The 19,301-nt window shown below is 34.9% G+C and overlaps 1 protein-coding gene across 1 annotated transcript in view; it reads right to left on the bottom strand.

The window, feature by feature from the left end:
- LOC107566511 (MAM domain-containing glycosylphosphatidylinositol anchor protein 1-like) overlaps positions 1-19,301 on the bottom strand; it is a 159,516-nt gene that overhangs the window by 26,721 nt on the left and 113,494 nt on the right. The window contains exons 9-12 of the mRNA XM_016251960.1: positions 14,333-14,478; positions 3,702-3,876; positions 1,999-2,022; positions 57-209 (exon numbers count right to left, since the gene is read on the bottom strand). Of these exons, the coding sequence (XP_016107446.1) occupies positions 57-209; positions 1,999-2,022; positions 3,702-3,876; positions 14,333-14,478 (498 nt within the window). The remainder of the gene's footprint in view (positions 1-56; positions 210-1,998; positions 2,023-3,701; positions 3,877-14,332; positions 14,479-19,301) is intronic.

Genomic DNA, 19,301 nt, shown 5'->3' with positions numbered 1-19,301 from the left:
AGTTTCTCTTTAGATTTTAATAGTCCTCTTTGGTGTGTGTTGCTGTGCATTTTTACCTTCTTTCGTCCCACTCCTGTCTGTGTCCGGCCCTGTATTAACCGACCGTTTGGGGTTCTGTGTGAGGTGGTTCTGTCTGGTCCAGTCAAACACATCACTGCGGTCTTGAGTGAACCCACATATCCTAATGTCCTCAAACCCGCACACGTGATCTACACACAAAAACATGAGAGGGAATCAAGATCCACCTTCAGTTCATAAATGCAAGAATGTGTTACATAAGCGATAATGTATACATACAGATGGTTGTTCTCGCAGAATAAACCCTAACAGAGCGATCAGGACCCTGCTTATTGCACAGCTACTTGCCAAATAAGTAAATAATTAGACAGAAAATATTGAGTTCAATATTTTATTATTTAGAGCAGTGGTTCCCAACCCTGGTCCTGGAGGCACCCCAACACTGCACGTTTTGCATGTCTCCTTAATCAAACACACCTGATTCAGGTCATCAGCTGATTAGTAGAGACTCCAAGACCTGAAACTGGTGTGTCAGAGAAAGGAGACATGCAAATTGTGCAGTGTTGGGGTGCCTCCAGGACCGGGGTTGGGAAGCACTGATTTAGAGAACGCAGTGGTGTGATACGAGAGAAGTAAAAGACATCAACATCCGTTGAACGTAGTGTTATTCGCCACTGCTAAAGACGACAGTTTTTATTAAGAAGTAACATACCTTAGAATGTCGCAACTGAATAATAAAAATGTTAAAGCGCAATGCATTAGCATTGCTGAAAGGGGCTCTATAGCAGTTAAAGGGTCTCAGGTGAGCACCAAACGAACTGTATACTTATAGTGATTTCCCCTTCAAACTATCCTCTTATTCTTTAACTGTCATTCACCATGTGTGAATTTTGAGTTTTCCACATGCTGTGTAACCTTGTTTACGCTCTCTTTTCTAAAACGTAAGCTTTTAAGCAGCTAACAACTCTATAAATCAGAGGCTATGTTATTTTACCCTTGAACCTATAATGATTTAATAATATTTCCTTCGATTGTATTCCATTATGTGAGAGCCACAGTATATAAGAGCGTTTTCCACATGTATAGTGTGACCTTAAGCACTCTAATTTATTTTACAAAAGGTAATATTTCTTTAGTAATATCCTTGAATTTTATAACACTGCAGAAGAAGCACAGTTTATAAGTGTGTCTACTTGCAATAAACTTTAAAGACTCTGAGAACGTAGTCTCTGTTCTTGCCATGACCACGAGCAGGGCTTATTCGAATGGCAACAGGAGGACATTAATCTCAAATATTGTCCATTAAGTTGCATTGAAAATGGAAAATCTTAGGAACTTGGGTCTTGTGCAGCTGACATTTCTGCCACAGTAGCGCAAGAATGCAGCTAAGTCTGTTTAGCATGGCTAAGCATCCACACCTGCGTTTTCGTACTTGCATAAAGTATGTTTCAGGCCTAATGCTGATGAGCAGATCTGAGGAGAAGGTCTGCAGGGTTTCTCAGGCGTGTTTAATGTAAGGAGGCCTCTCGACAGGTTCCTCTGGAGTACTGGAGTACTCTCAGCATATTGCAGCGTTCACAGCGATTACCCTCATTTAACAAACACAGAATACAGAATACTGTAGTTAGTCACCCAGAACGTCTCCATTCACACTTTAAATGGCTGATTAACTCATTTTCCAAGTGTGAGAGAAGACATTGAATGGAGAAGAATGCACGATTTCCGAGTTGTGGTTTGAAATCACCATTTTCTTCCGTCCGCATGCATTCGGCTCTTCAATATACTCTGCTGATCTCCAGTCTGTTTTAATTTATGTTTTGTTTTTTTTCTTTGTACCTCTTTGGCAAAGCTCTGTGCTTACGCTGCCAGAAGAACTGTGTTGAATTTAATTGGGAAGAACTGAAAGGCAGGGCAAGCGTGAGATGGGAAGACGGTTCAGAGGAGAGAGAAAGAGAAAGAAAAAGTACAGGACTGTCTCACCTGAAGGTCTTGGGTAAGTGTAGGCTGCAAAAGAAAAGAAATGAGAAAAAACAGTGACTGCAGGGCCTTCTTATGGATCAATTAACACAACAAATGAGATCAATGTATACACATCAAACAAGGCTGGGAGATAGAAGTGCAAAATTATACAGAGAAAACTTTAAATATTTACCTAAAAAATTACCTTAAATAGTGTATATTTATGTATCTGCTCTAAAATAGCGTTGATTTTTTTTTTATTCCATAATTCTGAACTGTTATTTTAACCAAATTATTAATTTATTATTTTTAAACAAAATAAATTAGCCAAAAATGTTCCAAATGAGAACAAGGTTCAATGCAAGTAATACAATACGCATAAAAGAGAGAAAGAAAAAGAAAAAATGCATATTTTCTATTAAGTTTTTTCACTTAATAAATACTTTTCCATTCTATAAAACAACATGATGTATACTAAATAGCATAATTAATAATAAAGCAATAAATAATATTTACCTACTTATATTTTACAGAATATTTTAATATAAAAGAATAAAATAATTACTTTAAATTAAAAATTACTTTATAATTGTTTAAAAAAATTATTTAAAAAAAATTGCATTTACTTATATATACTTACATATATCTTACCAAATATTTGAATGAACAATAAAAAATGAAAAAATAATAATAACAGCAGTAAATAACATTTATTTACATATATTTAACCAAACACGTCAATGTAAATAAAGTATTTATGCATATACATAGATCACCTCCATGCCACGCCAAATTGAGGCAGTAATTAAAGCAAAAGGAGCCCCTACCAAGTATTGAGTACATGTACAGTAAATTAACATACTTTCCAGAAGGCCAACAATTCACTAAAACTGTTTTTTTTATTGGTCTTATGAAGTATTCTAATTTGTTGAGATAGCGAATTGGTGGGTTTTTGTTAAATGTGAGCCAAAATCATCACAATTAAAAGAACCAAAGATTTAAACTACTTCAGTCTGTGTGCATTGAATTTATTTAATACACAAGTTTCACAATTTGAGTTGAATTACTGAAATAAATGAACTTTTCCACGACATTCTAATTTATTGAGATGCACCTGTATTATATTTAATAAATAAAACTCGGCCAATCAAATTAGAAGACTGGAACAAACTTTTGTGTATATCGCCTTGACATCAGAGAAGAAGGGTTTCATGTCTTCCAGCAGTCCATTTATTCTAGAGGTTGGTCATTTTTTAGAGGCTGGTCTGGTTAGAGTAATACTGAGATTGGGAGTTGAAGATTGAACGACTATCCAATGGGATTAGATTCTATCAGCGCTTTCTGAGATCCAGACTCGGCTCTGGTGCTGAAACTGCTAGCCTGTTCTGTAGCCATCAGCAAACTCTCCACACCATGACTGCCACACATTTGACATCTCAATTTACCATAATCCCAAAAGTGAAACCTCACATTTGAAATGCATGGCCTCTGCTGATGGGAATCATAAGGATTTGAACAACTCTGACTCTGATTCCCATTCCACAACCAGCCCAGCTATGCTTTGCACTTGCCCATATAAAATTAAAAAAAATCTAAATTCCTCCAAAATGTTATACTGCCTCCTTAAAAGGGTAACTTTAAGATAAAAAATAAATGGATAGGAGTAGCCAGTTGACAACGGAGATCTTGCATACTGTATGGTGTGTAACTGGAAGGTGACTTACGCTCTGAGTACTGAATGGTGCGCGTGACTGTGTTTCCGGTGCCGAAGCTGGTTATGGGAGTGAGGCTGACCTCATACGACAGGGGAATACGCAAGTCCATCAGCGTGTAGGACATCAGCACACCTTTCACTGGCTCTTTAGTGGTGATCTGTTTGGACAAAATCATCTGTCGGTTCTGCAAACACACAAGAGAGAAAAGTGTTTAATGGTTTAATCAGGCTATGATCAGGGTTAAATAAGGTCTGAATTAATTACCATTTATTACCTTTATTTAACATATGAAATCATATACACTACCATTTAAAAGTTTGGGGTAGGTAAGGCTTTTGCATTTCTGAAAGTCTGTTAAGCTCACCAAGACTGCATTCATTTAATAAAAAATACAGCAAAAATTGTAATATTGTGAAATAGCATTACACTTTAAATATAGTATCATTATTGCAACTGAAATATTATTGCAATTTAGGATTTTTTTTTATTATTATCAATGTTGCAAAGAGCTGTGCTGCTTAATATTTTTGTGGAAACCATTATATATATTTTTTTTTAAATATCAATTCTTTAATTACTTCAATGACAGTTCAATGATCAGCATTTATTTGTAAAAATAGAAATGCATGTCCTCATATTATTGCAATTTAAATATAATAATATCATTGCTATTATATGTACATACATGTGTGTATGTGTGTGTATAATTTAATAAATTTATTTTCATTAATCTGCATTTATTTGTAAAATTATAAATGTTTTTATCACCACATTTGAATTTAATGCCAAACAAAAGTATTTATTGTTTTTAAAAACATCTTAGCAAGCCAAACTTATGGATGGTACTGTATATGAGACCCTGGACCACAAAACCAGTCATAAGGGTCAATTTATTATTTAAAATAATTAGAAATTAAAATAAAAACATCTGAAAGCTGAATAAATAAGCTTTCCATTGATGTATGCTTTGCTAGGATAGGACAATATTTGGCTGCGATACAACTATTTGAAAATCTGGAATCTGAGGGTACAAAAAAATCTAAATATTGAGAAAATCACCTTTAAAGATGTCCAAATGAAGTTCTTAGCAATGCATATTACTAATCAAAAATTAAGTTTTGATATATTTACGGTAGGAAATTTGGAACATGATCTTTACTTAATACCCTAATGATTTTTGGCATAAAAGAAAAATCGATAATTTTGACCCATACAATATATTGTTGGCTATTACTACAAATATACCCATGCGACTTTTTTTGTGGCCCAGGGTCACAAATACATTAAATATGTATATTACTACATTTTATACTTCCACCTTTTTTCAAGAAATTATTTTTTCTATCTTTATATCTTCTGTGTTTCCATCTGTGTGCAACATATGAATAATTTATAAATTGTTAAAAAAAAAGCATTTATAGTCACTTAAAAAAATCATTAAGCTATAATATGTAAGGAACAATATTGATTCAACACTGCCAAATGTAGCCCTACTGTTATTCCTCAGCTAGTTTTTAGAATCATCCAACAATAATGAAACGCATATAGTTTTGTCTCATTAGTAGTTCTGACATCATTTTGGATGGTAACTATTTACTGAAGTCAAGCAGAACAGGAAGAAGAGGAAGACAGAGGAAATGTCAATGACCTCATGGACACAAGTCACTCGCTCTTCTGACCATAGGACTTCTCACCATAAGCATTTTCACTTTCAGAGAGGACAGAAAATGTACGCTGGAAACTGGTTGCGTCACACACAGAGTTATACATCTCTAACCGCCACGAAACCAAGAAAGCCCTCAGCGCAGTGATTTGCTGAGTGCAAGGTCAGCTGCTATCTAGCCGCCCGCTGTAAGAAAGTTCAGAAGTCTTTCCTCAGGCACAACAGCAGTGTGCTGACTAAGAACACTTGGTGAAACAGATACTACTTTGAGGTACTTTGCTTTCCCATGGGACATCTCACGACGCCTCTGAATGCTGCTGGCTTTGAGACGTTTCTGAAGATACTTTAGCGAAACGTTAGCATTTTGTGTATGTTTGGGTTTTTTTGCTTGAGCTTTGAGATTTTACTTTGAAAATGTGTCTCTTTATTTGTAAAAGAGAGCATTTACTGCTGCATAATGCAGTTTTATAAAAACACTCTATGCAAGTCCAAACACTTGCGTGTAATGCAATGCAAACTTTTGCATAAATGCAAGCTTGATTTTGTTGTATATAAAGCATTGCATTCTCATTGTTGACTCAAGGAATGGTATAGCAAGCATTAGGTAGTTGAACTGTTAACATGTTTATAGCTAAATGAACAATACTGTACATAGTTTAACAGTAAAGGTATCTTTATCTACTCTACATACTCCATCACAATATTGCAACCCATATGGCAGGGAGGAAATAAAAATCTGGGCCAAAATGTATTTAAAATATATGCTTAATATATGCTATAAATAAAATAAAATATGAATTAATGAATTAAATAAATTAAATTAAATATACTTTCAGTCTACATGTATTTGTATTGTCACACACACACACACACACACACATATATATATATATATATATATATATATATACAATTATATTTAGACTGAAAGTATATTTTATTTAAATCTTCAAATATCAAAGTATATAAAAAAATAAATAAATAAAAGTATTTTGAATCTTACAATGCATTTTGGGTAAATGAAAAATGTTCTTTTATTTTATTATATAATGCTAAACATAGAATGCAAAATACAGACAAAATGTCATGTGACTGGCTGATTATTCGGTTATAATTTGAGCAAAACCCTCCTATCATATTCATATCAGTCCACAAATCTGCCAAAGAATTAACTAAATTTACTCTGACAGCATTTATTCTTGTTGTGTCCGAATAATTATTGAAAAATGACTACATTTCAGCTCTCTTTAAACGAAATATTTACCAAGGATTTGTTTGTATGAAACACTAAAGCTTACATATTTTGTCCGCATAATGAGAAGAACATTGGAAAATGTATATATTGGATTCTCACTGTTTTTTATCATTCATCACCTGAAACAAAAAAGGTTTTGAAAGTGATTCCCACAATATTGATCATCAGTGTCATTATCTTTATAGATGTGGTGTGGATTCTGCTATTGTTTTACATTAAGAAAAGTTTTTAAAACTGTATCTTTATCATTATTGTTATCATCCTTGGTGCAAATGGGCACTAATGATTCAGATGTTGTCATGAATGATACGAACACCTGACCTAAAGAATGCTATCAATGATCAAGACGACTTGAGGAAGCTTATCCACCCGATCACCAACTAAATGGATAAAACATCAACAAAATTAACAATATTAAAAGCCAAACAACAGTGATTAACAAATAAAAATACAGAAAAGTATGTGCATGTAACTGAATTATTGTAATATTTATTGTTTTGCCATGTAAAAATGCATTTTTGTTTTACATCAATGGAAAGCTTATTTATTCAGCTTTCAGAGGATGTATAAATCTCAATTTTGAAAAATTGACACTTAAGACTGGTTTTGTGGACCAGAGTCACATATATGTGCCAAGAATAACAGCATCATTGTATTGATAAAGACCTGATCACAACGAGCTGTAGTTTCACCGCATGTCATGGAGTGAAAGGTCAGACATAATTTGGTTTGTCACATGTTGACCTGCAGCAGGGCATGCTGGGTAAATATAAACACACCTCTCTATAAACATGTCTCTCATTCTCACCTATCAGCTCTGCCTCTAAAGATACTGCGGGTGATAGATAAATCTGTCTGAAGAGCAAACACTCTATATTTGGAATGCACTTGAAAGCTGGACAAAGACAGAGGTGTGTGTGGTGAAGGCGATGTCAGAAATAAATTATTATATTATTTGAATAGATTGTTAACCTTTATGAAGGGAACTAGTTCTCTAACCATATAAAAACACAGCATGTCATTCATTGGCCAAATGCATCAACTGAATCAATTAAGAGAAATCAAGTCTTGATATGAAATATTCTGGCTATAATTATAAAATCAGATCAAGATTATAACCAGTATCCATGAAATTCAGAATTACTCAGAATAACCGTTTAAATAAATTCATTGAATTAATTAATTAGTTAAAAACCATGGTCACACTTTATTTTAATGCCCAGATCTCGCCTCAATAAAATCCTAATTGTCTGCTTATTTATAGTAAGGTAGTTGTTAAGTATAGGTATTGTGTAGGATTAGGAATGTAGAATATGGTCATGTGGAATATGTGCTTTGTAAGTACTAAAAAACTGCCAATGTGTTTATAATAGGCATGCTAATAAGCAACTAGTTACAGGTAATAGTGAGAATTGGTCCCTATACTAAAATGTTACCAAAGTCACATACACTCAATTCTGAATATGCAAACAAAAAAACTGTAACTGCAATAACAAAACACTTAAACATAATAATATTGCATTAAACTGTTCAAGGTTCGCTACAAACTTTCTGCCATAAAGCTTGTTCGCATGTGAAAATATGAACTGACAAATTTGTATCTAGGTCAGGTTGTAAGAGTACCTCAAGTCAGCAAATTATATCAAAATTCAAAATAAATCCATGACTCTGAGCAGCTATATATTTATCCAGCATGTTCTCAGTTCATTAAAATGGTTGTTGGAGTAACAGGTCTCGGTCTGCTGGGCTTTGACAGGTCTATATGTCTGGATCTTGATCTCTGGTCTTTAGGAATATGGTACATAATGAATCATTAAAGCATGAAGAACTAGCAAAAAGGGTTACATTAAATTGCACAGGGCTTTATATACTAAAACACACACACACACACAGCTGTGAGATCTCACCCTCTCGTAATATCACAGGTGTGCGAGGTGTGAGCAGAGGCCTGCGAACCGCTGAGAATTGGTCCCTATACTAAAATGTTACCAAAGTCACATACACTCAATTCTGAATATGCAAACAAAAAAACTGTAACTGCAATAACAAAACACTTAAACATAATAATATTGCATTAAACTGTTCAAGGTTCGCTACAAACTTTCTGCCATAAAGCTTGTTCGCATGTGAAAATATGAACTGACAAATTTGTATCTAGGTCAGGTTGTAAGAGTACCTCAAGTCAGCAAATTATATCAAAATTCAAAATAAATCCATGACTCTGAGCAGCTATATATTTATCCAGCATGTTCTCAGTTCATTAAAATGGTTGTTGGAGTAACAGGTCTCGGTCTGCTGGGCTTTGACGGGTCTATATGTCTGGATCTTGATCTCTGGTCTTTAGGAATATGGTACATACTGAATCATTAAAGCATGAAGAACTAGCAAAAAGGGTTACATTAAATTGCACAGGGCTTTATATACTAAAACACACACACACACACAGCTGTGAGATCTCACCCTCTCGTAATATCACAGGTGTGCGAGGTGTGAGCAGAGGCCTGCGAACCGCGTTCTCTCACCGCAGGATTCCCCTGCAGGTACAGCTCAATAAAGACGTGTAAATGCATTCAAGCACACTCGCTCGCTCTCTCTCCTGAGGTGCTTCACCCCACTGATCGGAGGTCTGTCATCAGTGCTCGGGTTCGGATGCGGACAGCTGTTTGAGTCTCCAGTGGTTGAGTAACATATGGCACAGAGCATGTTTAAAAGATGAAACTGGGGTTGCCGTTTGTCAGCAAATTTACAACAATGTCTGAATATGGAGTTTAGCTCGTTAGCATCAGTTCGATGGAAAAAAAAAGAACTGTGAAAAATGAGCCCAATATAATAATCGGTAATGAAAGTTTCTCATCTAACTCAGCGTACGTTTATTCTAGAGGGACTCAGTTTTCCGCACCGGTAAACAAGCGGCACAGCTTTACAAACGAGGCTTGGTGTTTCCTGCGATCTCTGAAAACAGAGCTCGTTTCAGAAACGAGAGAACGTTCTTGTTCTTCTTTTGAAAGGTTCTGAGGAAATGAAAGCGCTTTGCGCACCTGTTATATGAAAGTGTGGCGGAGGTAAAGAAAAACGTTTAAGTAAAGAATGAAAGAGTGCACAAATGTAGGGGCGTTTTCTCCAAGGAGGCAAGAGAGGCAAAAAATGTAAAAAAAAATCTGTCAAAACAAAGAACACAAAAATATTACAAATATTACAAAACAAAATGTATTTCTAATAAATAAATTAATATAAAAAATGTATTGTATTAGTAACAACAACAACAATAATAATAATAATAATTATTATTATTATTATTAGTTCTGTTTTTATGACTGAAGCCAAAAGCAGAAATACAATTATTAAAAAAAATAAAACTGTTTTCTGTTATGAAATTTCTTATGCATCCCTGATTGATTTCAAAGTGGAAATTATAATAATATTAATTATTATTATTATTATTATTATTATTATTATTATAGTTAAATTATAATAATTAGATAAAAAAATATATTGTATTAATTATTGTATATGACAAATAGTAAAAAGGCAAAAATAAAATCCTTTAAAAACAACTAATAAAAAAGGCAAGTACAGTTGTGAGATATGTTACAAAGCATGTGAAGTACAATAAAAAGTGACTAATGTTTGACAGTTCACTTACAGTATATATTTTTTTCTGAATACGACTCTCCCATCTATCTGTAAAAAAAACTACTTGATGATCTATCATATCTCTATATTAAGTATGTGCTTGTTACGCTGTTAATTTACTTTCTATTCTCGCGCATATATCTTGTGATAGTCCCAATACTAGATGAGTAACAAGAGACGTTTCTAAAGTTAGAGACTGAAACTCTTTGTATTGAACGCTCTCGTCTCGGTGAGAAACAATGGCACTGCTTTCTTCAGCTCATTACCCCTCTCTCTTTTCCCTTTCTTGTCTACATTTCTCAGAGCAACATCTATAAAACATTTATCAACATTACCACTGCAAAGCAGCGCAGCGCATTCACACCTTGGACAAATTCATACACAGACGAACACGCCAACGCACGGTCCTGACCGTATAGATCCACACACACACAAATGCAATGAACTATATTTCACTATTCACACACAGACATTCATTGTTATTCTACTATGATCAAATATGCACATATACTCAACTGAGTCTACGGAGAAGCTCATCTATAATCTGTCTCCCTCTCCAGCCCACACACACACACACACACACACACACACACACACATACATACATACACACGCACGCTCATAAAAGTTAATGCACGCTTGCTGCAGTCAGGATGCTAATTCATTGGTCCCTGTAGACTCTTACTTAAGGTAAGGTTTTAAAGAGGGGAAGATTAGCTATTCATGCACACAAAGACAAGTGGCTAATCTCCCCCTCCCCGTTCGCTTTGATTCCTGCCTCCTTCCATAATTCATCGGCGCTCTTCCGTTCCTGCCGCCCCCCTCTGGGCCAGGTTTCTATGAATAGATGATTAGGATGTCGGAATCAAAAAATCTGATGAAGAGTCACAAAGCGCACACGTCGATGCGCCGGTGACACGCTCCCGTCCGATCGCCCTCGCTGCCGGGGTCGTCCTTAAATGTTAGAGGGTGTTTGTTTGTTGCGTAGGGTGGCCAGATTTCAACCGGGACTCACAGGGGGTGGAGGGAATCCCAGTGAATGCTTCAAAGATGTAGTTTATTTAATCGAAACATTGCCTGTAAAAGATGAAACACTGGCTCTGTCCATGTCTTAGTGAGCTGACTTGATGTGATTGATTTCAATAGAATTTTGTTTAGAGCATAAACAAAGCAAAAAAGTGCAAAAATACATAAAACACACAAATTATGTATTTTAATTGAATTAAACTATTTATTTTTTCAATTAATTTCAGTACTAAATCATAGGTTTCTTCATTCAGCTTGTGCAATACATTATGGGATTGCCTTCTTCAAGAAGGATACTTGAGATGTTTTTTGTCCAAAAGAAAGTACTGTAAATTAAAGGCAGCATAACTGTTTTGACTTGTTTTCCTGTTAAAATATCTAAAATGCTTAAAACAAGACCGGTTTACTTGAGAAATAACACTGCATAACATACAAATGCTTGTTTTCAGAGAATGTATCTTTAATATGGGTGTATTTTGCTTTACTCCACTGGCAGATATTTTCTCTTCTGTTAAGAAAAAAACAAGTCACAAAATCTGCCAGTGCAGTAAAACAAAATACCCTTATATTCCAGATATAGTCTCAGAAAACAAGTGTTAATAAGTTATGCTTCTCAAAAAAAATTATCTTGTTAAAGGAGCATTTTAGATATTTTAACTACATAATTACACAAAAATACTCATTAGGAATAGGAGTTTTTACAGTATAAACAGCTCAATAAGTTTCTGAACAAAGTGTTTTCATAGATTCATGTTTTGCAGAATAGTTAGTGCATATCATAACAGTGTTATACCTTTGTACGCTTGGCTTGACGCGTTCTGTAATGTCTAATATGCCTTTGTGAATGACAAAAACAATGACAGTACTTCTATGCTTCATACAAAAAAAAAACGGTTGCTAAAAATGTATTTGTGCATTTTCAAGCTAAGCTAGCTGCTTGTATGCTGCAAGCTCATTTCTGAAACAAAATGAAAAAAAAAAATTATAAAAGTACACATAAATAACACAAGAAACAGCTTTCCTTCTACATCTAAAAGGACTCAAACAACAAATATTTTTATTTAAAAGACCCCATTGGTAATGGTCTTTTTATTCAAAGGAATTAAATAATTAAAATCGAAAGGAACTGTTGGCAAATTATATGCATATAATTTTTTATATATTGTATTTCTTTTTTTTTTTTAAATATGCATCCATTCAGTCTTATTTGTATACCTAATATGCTGAAAATGCTTCTCGTCTCATAACATTCAACTATAAAGTATATGAATCACGTAAATTACAGCCTGTATTTTCGATTCAAAACAGCAAAATTTGACAAAAAGGTTGAGTAGTTTGTATCACTGGTTATTACTATTGTTTGTTAACATTTTGATCATGAAACAGTTGTCAAATATTAAATGTTTAGTTACATCTTACCATGCACTCTTTCGCAGTTAAAAACGGAAGCATTACACTTTAATTCTAGTTCAGTTGGGAATAGTTAACATTGACGAGTACTAATGCTGGGAAAATAAATCGATGCATCGCAAATCGAGAAATGATTCCACATCGATTCTGAGATTTTCCAAATGCATTGCGATTCTTTCTCGAGTCGATTCTGAGCTTAGTTTTGAACAGCAGATGGCACTGCATGCTTTAGAAACAGCCGTACTCTGCTTGTTTCCAAATCCTTACATTTGTTAGGCTCTAGGCATGACGAAGCGGATATCGTCCTCTTTTGGAAGTCCAAACAAAGTAGTTTCGCTTTCACAACGAAACACACAGAACACAAACACGCGTCTTCACGACATGGCGGCAGCAACAATACTACAGCGAGAATCAAGGTTACACCTTCTTTCTTTGCATGAACATTTGGGCGGCGTTATGCAAATCTTCCACATAGTGACGTAGACATGTGGGGGCGTGTTAGAACGAGCCATTTTAGGTAGGCGTGGCTGACTCTTAACTTTTATAAAGAATATCTCTTTGGGTTTGAGACTTTAGTCTTTGCAACTTTACAGATCTTCTTTATGCACCAAGAGCTTGTAACACTCCAAAGAGAAAGGAAATATTGAAATCGCATCATATGACCCCTTTAAATATAAAATATGGGGGTGGGGGGGGTTATGGTGGTTATGGACCTGCACTGAAGATAAAACCTTTTCAGTCAGTGAGCCTCACAGTGGAGACTGGGACATATTTACATTTGTATAGCAAACCATCCAGACACTGTACTTTGGACAATGCTCCACTAAACCATGTACAGAAATACAAAGCAGATATTCATGCGGCCTTAACACTGCTGACTCAGGGACGAAGGTCAAAAGGCAGGAACTGTGTGAATTACAGCTGATTGGGTGTGAAATAAAGTAAGCTATACATGAGCATCCAATCCCATCTGGCAAAGTCGAGTGCGATGGACACAATGAGGACATAATCATCTCTGTGGACGAGAACTCAAGCTACTAAACACAATAGGTTTGAGCATGCTATAAATATGCAACTTCAATTTGCGATTTATTTGTGTTAACACCAATATTTTCGTCCCATGAGGTCGACCCTAAAAGTCAATTTACTTCATGAATGACACTGTTAGAGAAGAAACATGACCTAAGAATGGCTTCTAGCGACAATGTATTTTAATTCAAACTCTTTGTTTATCCTAACCTGCTTGACCATGTTCTTTAAAAGAGCACCTTAGGGTGTATGAGCTGTTTTTTTTTTCCCAGCAAGGATGAAATACAGACCCAATCAGGCTGCTTGTGTGTTCTTGTGTTGGGCCGGTGGGGTTCTGAGAGTCTCTTTAATGCAGTACAAGCAGTGATCGATCCGCTGTCTGCTCCTACATAGAGCACACTATTCCCCTGACTCCTATTACAAACACACTTATTCTACTCATCCACCTCCAACCGAGCCAACACAGAAAGAAAGAAAGAAAGAAAGAAAGAAAGAAAGAAAGAAAGAAAGAAAGAAAGAAAGAAAGAAAGAAAGAAAGAAAGAAAGAAAGAAAGAAAGAAAGAAAGAAAGAAAGAAAGAAGCAGTAAATATTAAGCGTCCAGTGTCTGTGGGTGTTTGCTTTACCTGTTGAACATTGATCCAGTAGCCGATGATTTTGTCCACGGCGCCGGGCTCTTTCTGTGTCCACTGTAAGATGTAGGAATAATTGTTCTTCAAGGTGCGAATGGGGTTTGGAGTGTCATAGTAAAACTCTGCATTATACGGCTGAGCTAAATGAACAAACAAACCAAAACAGAGTATGACTAATTAGTCAAATACTTTAAAAAGATAAACTACTACCATCTTAGCCCCCTTATTCCGCAATGAGGAAGTAAGTTATTTCCCGTGAATGTGCAATGCTTTCGATTCATTTCGATTGCAGTTAACTATCTGCACTACAAACTGGCATATTTATAATTATACCAATGCATTAAAATGATTCAATGAAAAAATAACAGTTTGCAATATCAAGCAGCATATTGGACTGTTAAAAATATGTTAAAAATAAGGTGGATATTCAACTGAAATAGCAGAGTAGTATACTTAAAGTATGATGTAAAGTTCACTTAAAGAAAACTTACGAGTATACTTGCAGTATAAAACTACTAAACTAGTAGTTTACTGAGACTATACTTCAAAGTGTACTAAAAATGCTACTACAAGTATTTAATTAGAAAACTATCAGTATTCATATGTTAACTTTTAGTATAGTTGCAGTACAAGCTAAAAATAGTGTTGTAAACTAGTTGTGTATTGTATTTCTACTACTGTTATACTTAAAGTATACTTAAAAGTATACTTTTATATACTAGAAAGTGGGCCAATTTAGTCCCAAGGAGTATTGAAATAGTACACTACTAAGTATACTACTAGTACACTGATATTTGTATACTTGCTACATAAAGTATACTTAAAAATATACTTGAACTTTACTTAAGTATACTTAATAAAATAAACTTGAAGTATACTACTTTTTGGTAAGGGTAGGTCTACAGTATAACAGCAGTCATATTAGAGCGTGGCGATAGAACTAGCTGATAGCATTAGCACCCCTCAGCTGTCATGATGTGTTGGCAAAGCTAAAGATAAGACCCTACTGAGAAGGAAAAACCTTACAAGTCTGCAAGACGGCAGCCAGTTTTTCTCCCCACAGAGAGAACAGAAATACCTGGGCCTTTTGTAAGTGTACTGTATGGTGCCACATCACCGTCTGGCCTTTCTTGGCAGATTTCTACAGCACATCATCAACTAGCGTAGAAGCTAACAAAGCTGGCAACTCAACTGTAAGGAGTGAGTGACAGACGTTTTTCACACAAAATATGCTAATTCTCATTTCAATGCTATTCACTTTCCAGCAAAGCAAGCAGAACTGATTATGTAACGCCAGATGGAAGATCCAGTTTAAACCAGCTTGATCATAGTGGTTTCATATGGTTTAGTTGGTCCAAGCTAGTCAGTTGTGGTCTTTAGGTTATCCAAGCTGGTTTAGGTAGTTGTAAAGATGTTTGAAAGAATTGTTCTTCTGAGTCAGATCAATGAATCAGTTGAACAAGTTCACAAAACCTGTTTTATATTTCATAAAGGTTTATATTAAATAAAGTCCCTTATTAACAAGTCTTAATAAACCATGTTATGAAGTATCGGAAAGCCATAAATAGTATTTTTGTAATGGTTCACTGAAACTATTTGAAAGATCCGATTTGGTGGAATAAATCAAATGCTACATTTTTAAATAGTTGATCATCTATGCTAGCAGCTTTTGGTTCCAGGCAAACCATCTTGGCCATCACGGTTAGGGTAAGTAGACTAGCTTAGCCAAACTAGTTGATTATGAAGAACTAGTCTTGAGCAGGGGTCATCAGTCTTATTTTTCAGATTCGAATTAGATCATTCTTGTTAAAGAGAAAAGTTAGATGACTAACTTGTAAGACTACTTTATGCAACTGGCCACCTTTACTGGCATGACCAGGATTTCTACAGCACAGATAAAACTGAATAAACCAGACTGCTTGTGCTCAAACAACAGGAATAACAAGACAACAAAGTATGACTTAGGGCTGTGCGATTTGGGGGAAAATATCAAATTGCGATTATTTTGACAGATATTGCGATTGCGATTTGATTAGCTATTTTAAATTTGCAAAGTCAAGCTTCAGCTCAATATTGTCAATAATGTGCAGCACAGTATGGGTATCATTACCCTGCTGAAAAAAAACAATAGAAACATTCGTTTTAAACGCGGAGCCAGGCGTGAGTCGACACAGGTTGCGCTCGTGCGTCAAGCCTCATCCATACTGTCAGATGCGCTCGTGGAGACTTGCGGAGCCGGGTGCGAGTATAAACGAGCATTGACTATTATAGCCTGATTGTTTTTTCTACATTTTTCGGTGAATATTTTAGGTACAATTATCATTTTACAGTCATTTTTCATCAGTTGCATCTGTTTTGGTCAGCTGTGCTGACATTTTGACTTCTATCACAGATCAAGAAAATGGTTCTCAAACAGCGTTTTTTTCTTCACTAACAGGACGAAAATCAATTTAAGGAAAACAACAGTAATTGAACTGACCACTCTTGAGATTTTTACTGGAAACGAAGCCCAAAACAAACCACACCAAAGCACTTAGGACACAATGCTTGAACCCATCGCACATGCCGACGACGTTCAGATGACAGATTGCAAGCTACTACCTGAATCAATAAGATGGGGTCCACATTGTCTCAGCTAATTGCACAGAATCAATCTATATAGTGTGCTAGAGCTAGTGACTAATTACAGTCTACCAGGGTCTGGTTAGACACTCCGCATGTATGAAATGATGTGACTGCAAATTAGCATCACTGCACCTCAGGCATACATCAACAGTACATTACTGTAACTAATAATGTGCAGAAACTGTGACAAAGCATCAGGGTGTAATTAACTCTATGAACTTGAATTCAATGCTTTCAATGACAATATAATTAAAAAACCTTATTAGCTTCAGACTGATTTACAAACTCGTTGGTTGTACAGAATGTTAACTTTAATAGACAATCCTCTGAAATAGACATCAAACATAACATTCAGAACGATTATCATACCCATTTTCCAAGATCCAACCAATTCCTGATGGATAAAATAAATTTTTCCTTTCCCGTTTCACTTATATAAATATAGACGTGACATATAAATATGTTAGATTATTAAGAAGTAATTTAGCTTGTGAATGGCATCTCATATTGAAAAAAGAAAGTCATGTTAGAGGTTCACCAAGTTATCACATGGTGATGAAAAATTTAACTATAAACCAGATTAAACAAAGACAAACCTTTTTCATTGTTCATCTGCAACAAATATGGTAAAACAAGACCAGGTCTGTGCATTAAAGAAGCACACAGGGTCAAATTTGATTTCACTGACTTGTGTTCACACTAATTCAAACACTGCCAAAATGATCACAATGAAAGCCATTTAAAATTACAACAAGGTTCTCTGGTTTGTGCTTTGGAATTGAGACAAAGAAAACAAACAGCGTGGGAGAGAACTAGTGCTCCAGCCAAACCACTCCATAAGTGGCACAAATCTTTGTAGTAAAAAAAACAGTTTTTAATTATTAAATAATTTTCATTATCAACAACAAAAAGAGTACTTGGCTGTATCCCACATTTTCATAATCATTTTATATTTTTTGATACATTTTGTATATTTATTTTGAATTTATTTCCAGAAATGAAATGCATTTAGACATGTCCCAAATGTTGCTAAGAGTTTAGGCAAACTTAAAAGAAAATGAATAGAAAAGCACTGGTGCTAGCAACGCCAGGGTCATGGGTTCAAATCCCATGGAATGCATGAACTTATAAATGATGCATATTCATTATGCATGATGAACTGAATAAAACAGCTCATATGATATTTTGTTGGACTTTTCCGAAATGTATCTCCTTTTACTGATTATTTGTTGACAAAGAAAAAATGCCGAATGCATTCAAAACATATAAACACGGTGAGTAAAGAAAGCAAGAAAAACAGACCCAGACACGACAGAAAAAAAAAAGTCAAGTTGGGAAATGCATAACAAAAGGTGCCGTGAATGATACTGTACAGTATAGAGCATTATAAATTCCCTTGATGTGACGGGGCGATCATCAGTGTTGCATTTCAACTCAGTTTGTGACAAACATTTATCTAAGCTCAACAGGAAGAGGTGATTTTCTCTCATCTATTCCCATAATGAAGTTTGCACCAGGCTATTTTAATTTCACAACACAACAGTTCCCATAAACAAACTATAATCATCCGTCTCATGTGAGAGGACACGTGTCTGTAACCAAAACATCATGGGCTTCAGTCACCCAACAACACTGATAAATATGTGTGAAGATAAAACAAACTGAAAATAAAGACACAAGAGAAAACATATACTGTACACATATATATTAAAGTCTAAAAAACATGGTTTAATGGTTGATTTGTTTACAAACACGCAGTTTATGGATTACTTATATTACTCGTGTATTATTGTGACATTTTTATCAGCTGTTTGGACTCTCACTCTGACGGCACCCATTCACTGCAGTGGACCAATTGGTGAGCAAGGGATGTAATGGTAAATTTCTCCAAATCTGTTCTGATTAAGAAACAAACTCATTTACATCTTGGATGGCCTGAAGGTGTTTCCTGAATTTTCAGGAAATTTACATTTTCACTTTAATAAGGAGTATTAATCAGGAGTATATTACTGTCTTAATATGCGTGTGTGTGTGTGTGTGTGTATTTTCAAATGTTACTTTTTTTAATTAAATATGTATAATTGTAAATGTATTTAAAAAATAAAATATGAATTTTCCATAATTAAAAACATAGTAGCCTATTTTAAATAAAAATATACATGTATAATATTTTAAATATGAATGTATTCATATTTTATTTAAATCAACATACAAGCAACAAATACTACAAATGCTTCACGATTTAAATAATATATCACTGTTTTTTTTAGAATGACAGGTTTTGTGAGATTTACCTTGCTAGCCTCTGGATGCCTCTCAGTGAAACGTGGTTCATTTT

The sequence above is a fragment of the Sinocyclocheilus grahami genome, unplaced genomic scaffold (assembly GCF_001515645.1).
Source record: "Sinocyclocheilus grahami isolate Dianchi unplaced genomic scaffold, SAMN03320097.WGS_v1.1 scaffold1079.1, whole genome shotgun sequence".
Lineage (NCBI taxonomy): Eukaryota > Metazoa > Chordata > Actinopteri > Cypriniformes > Cyprinidae > Sinocyclocheilus > Sinocyclocheilus grahami.
This window is presented reverse-complemented; position numbering and strand designations above follow the sequence as displayed.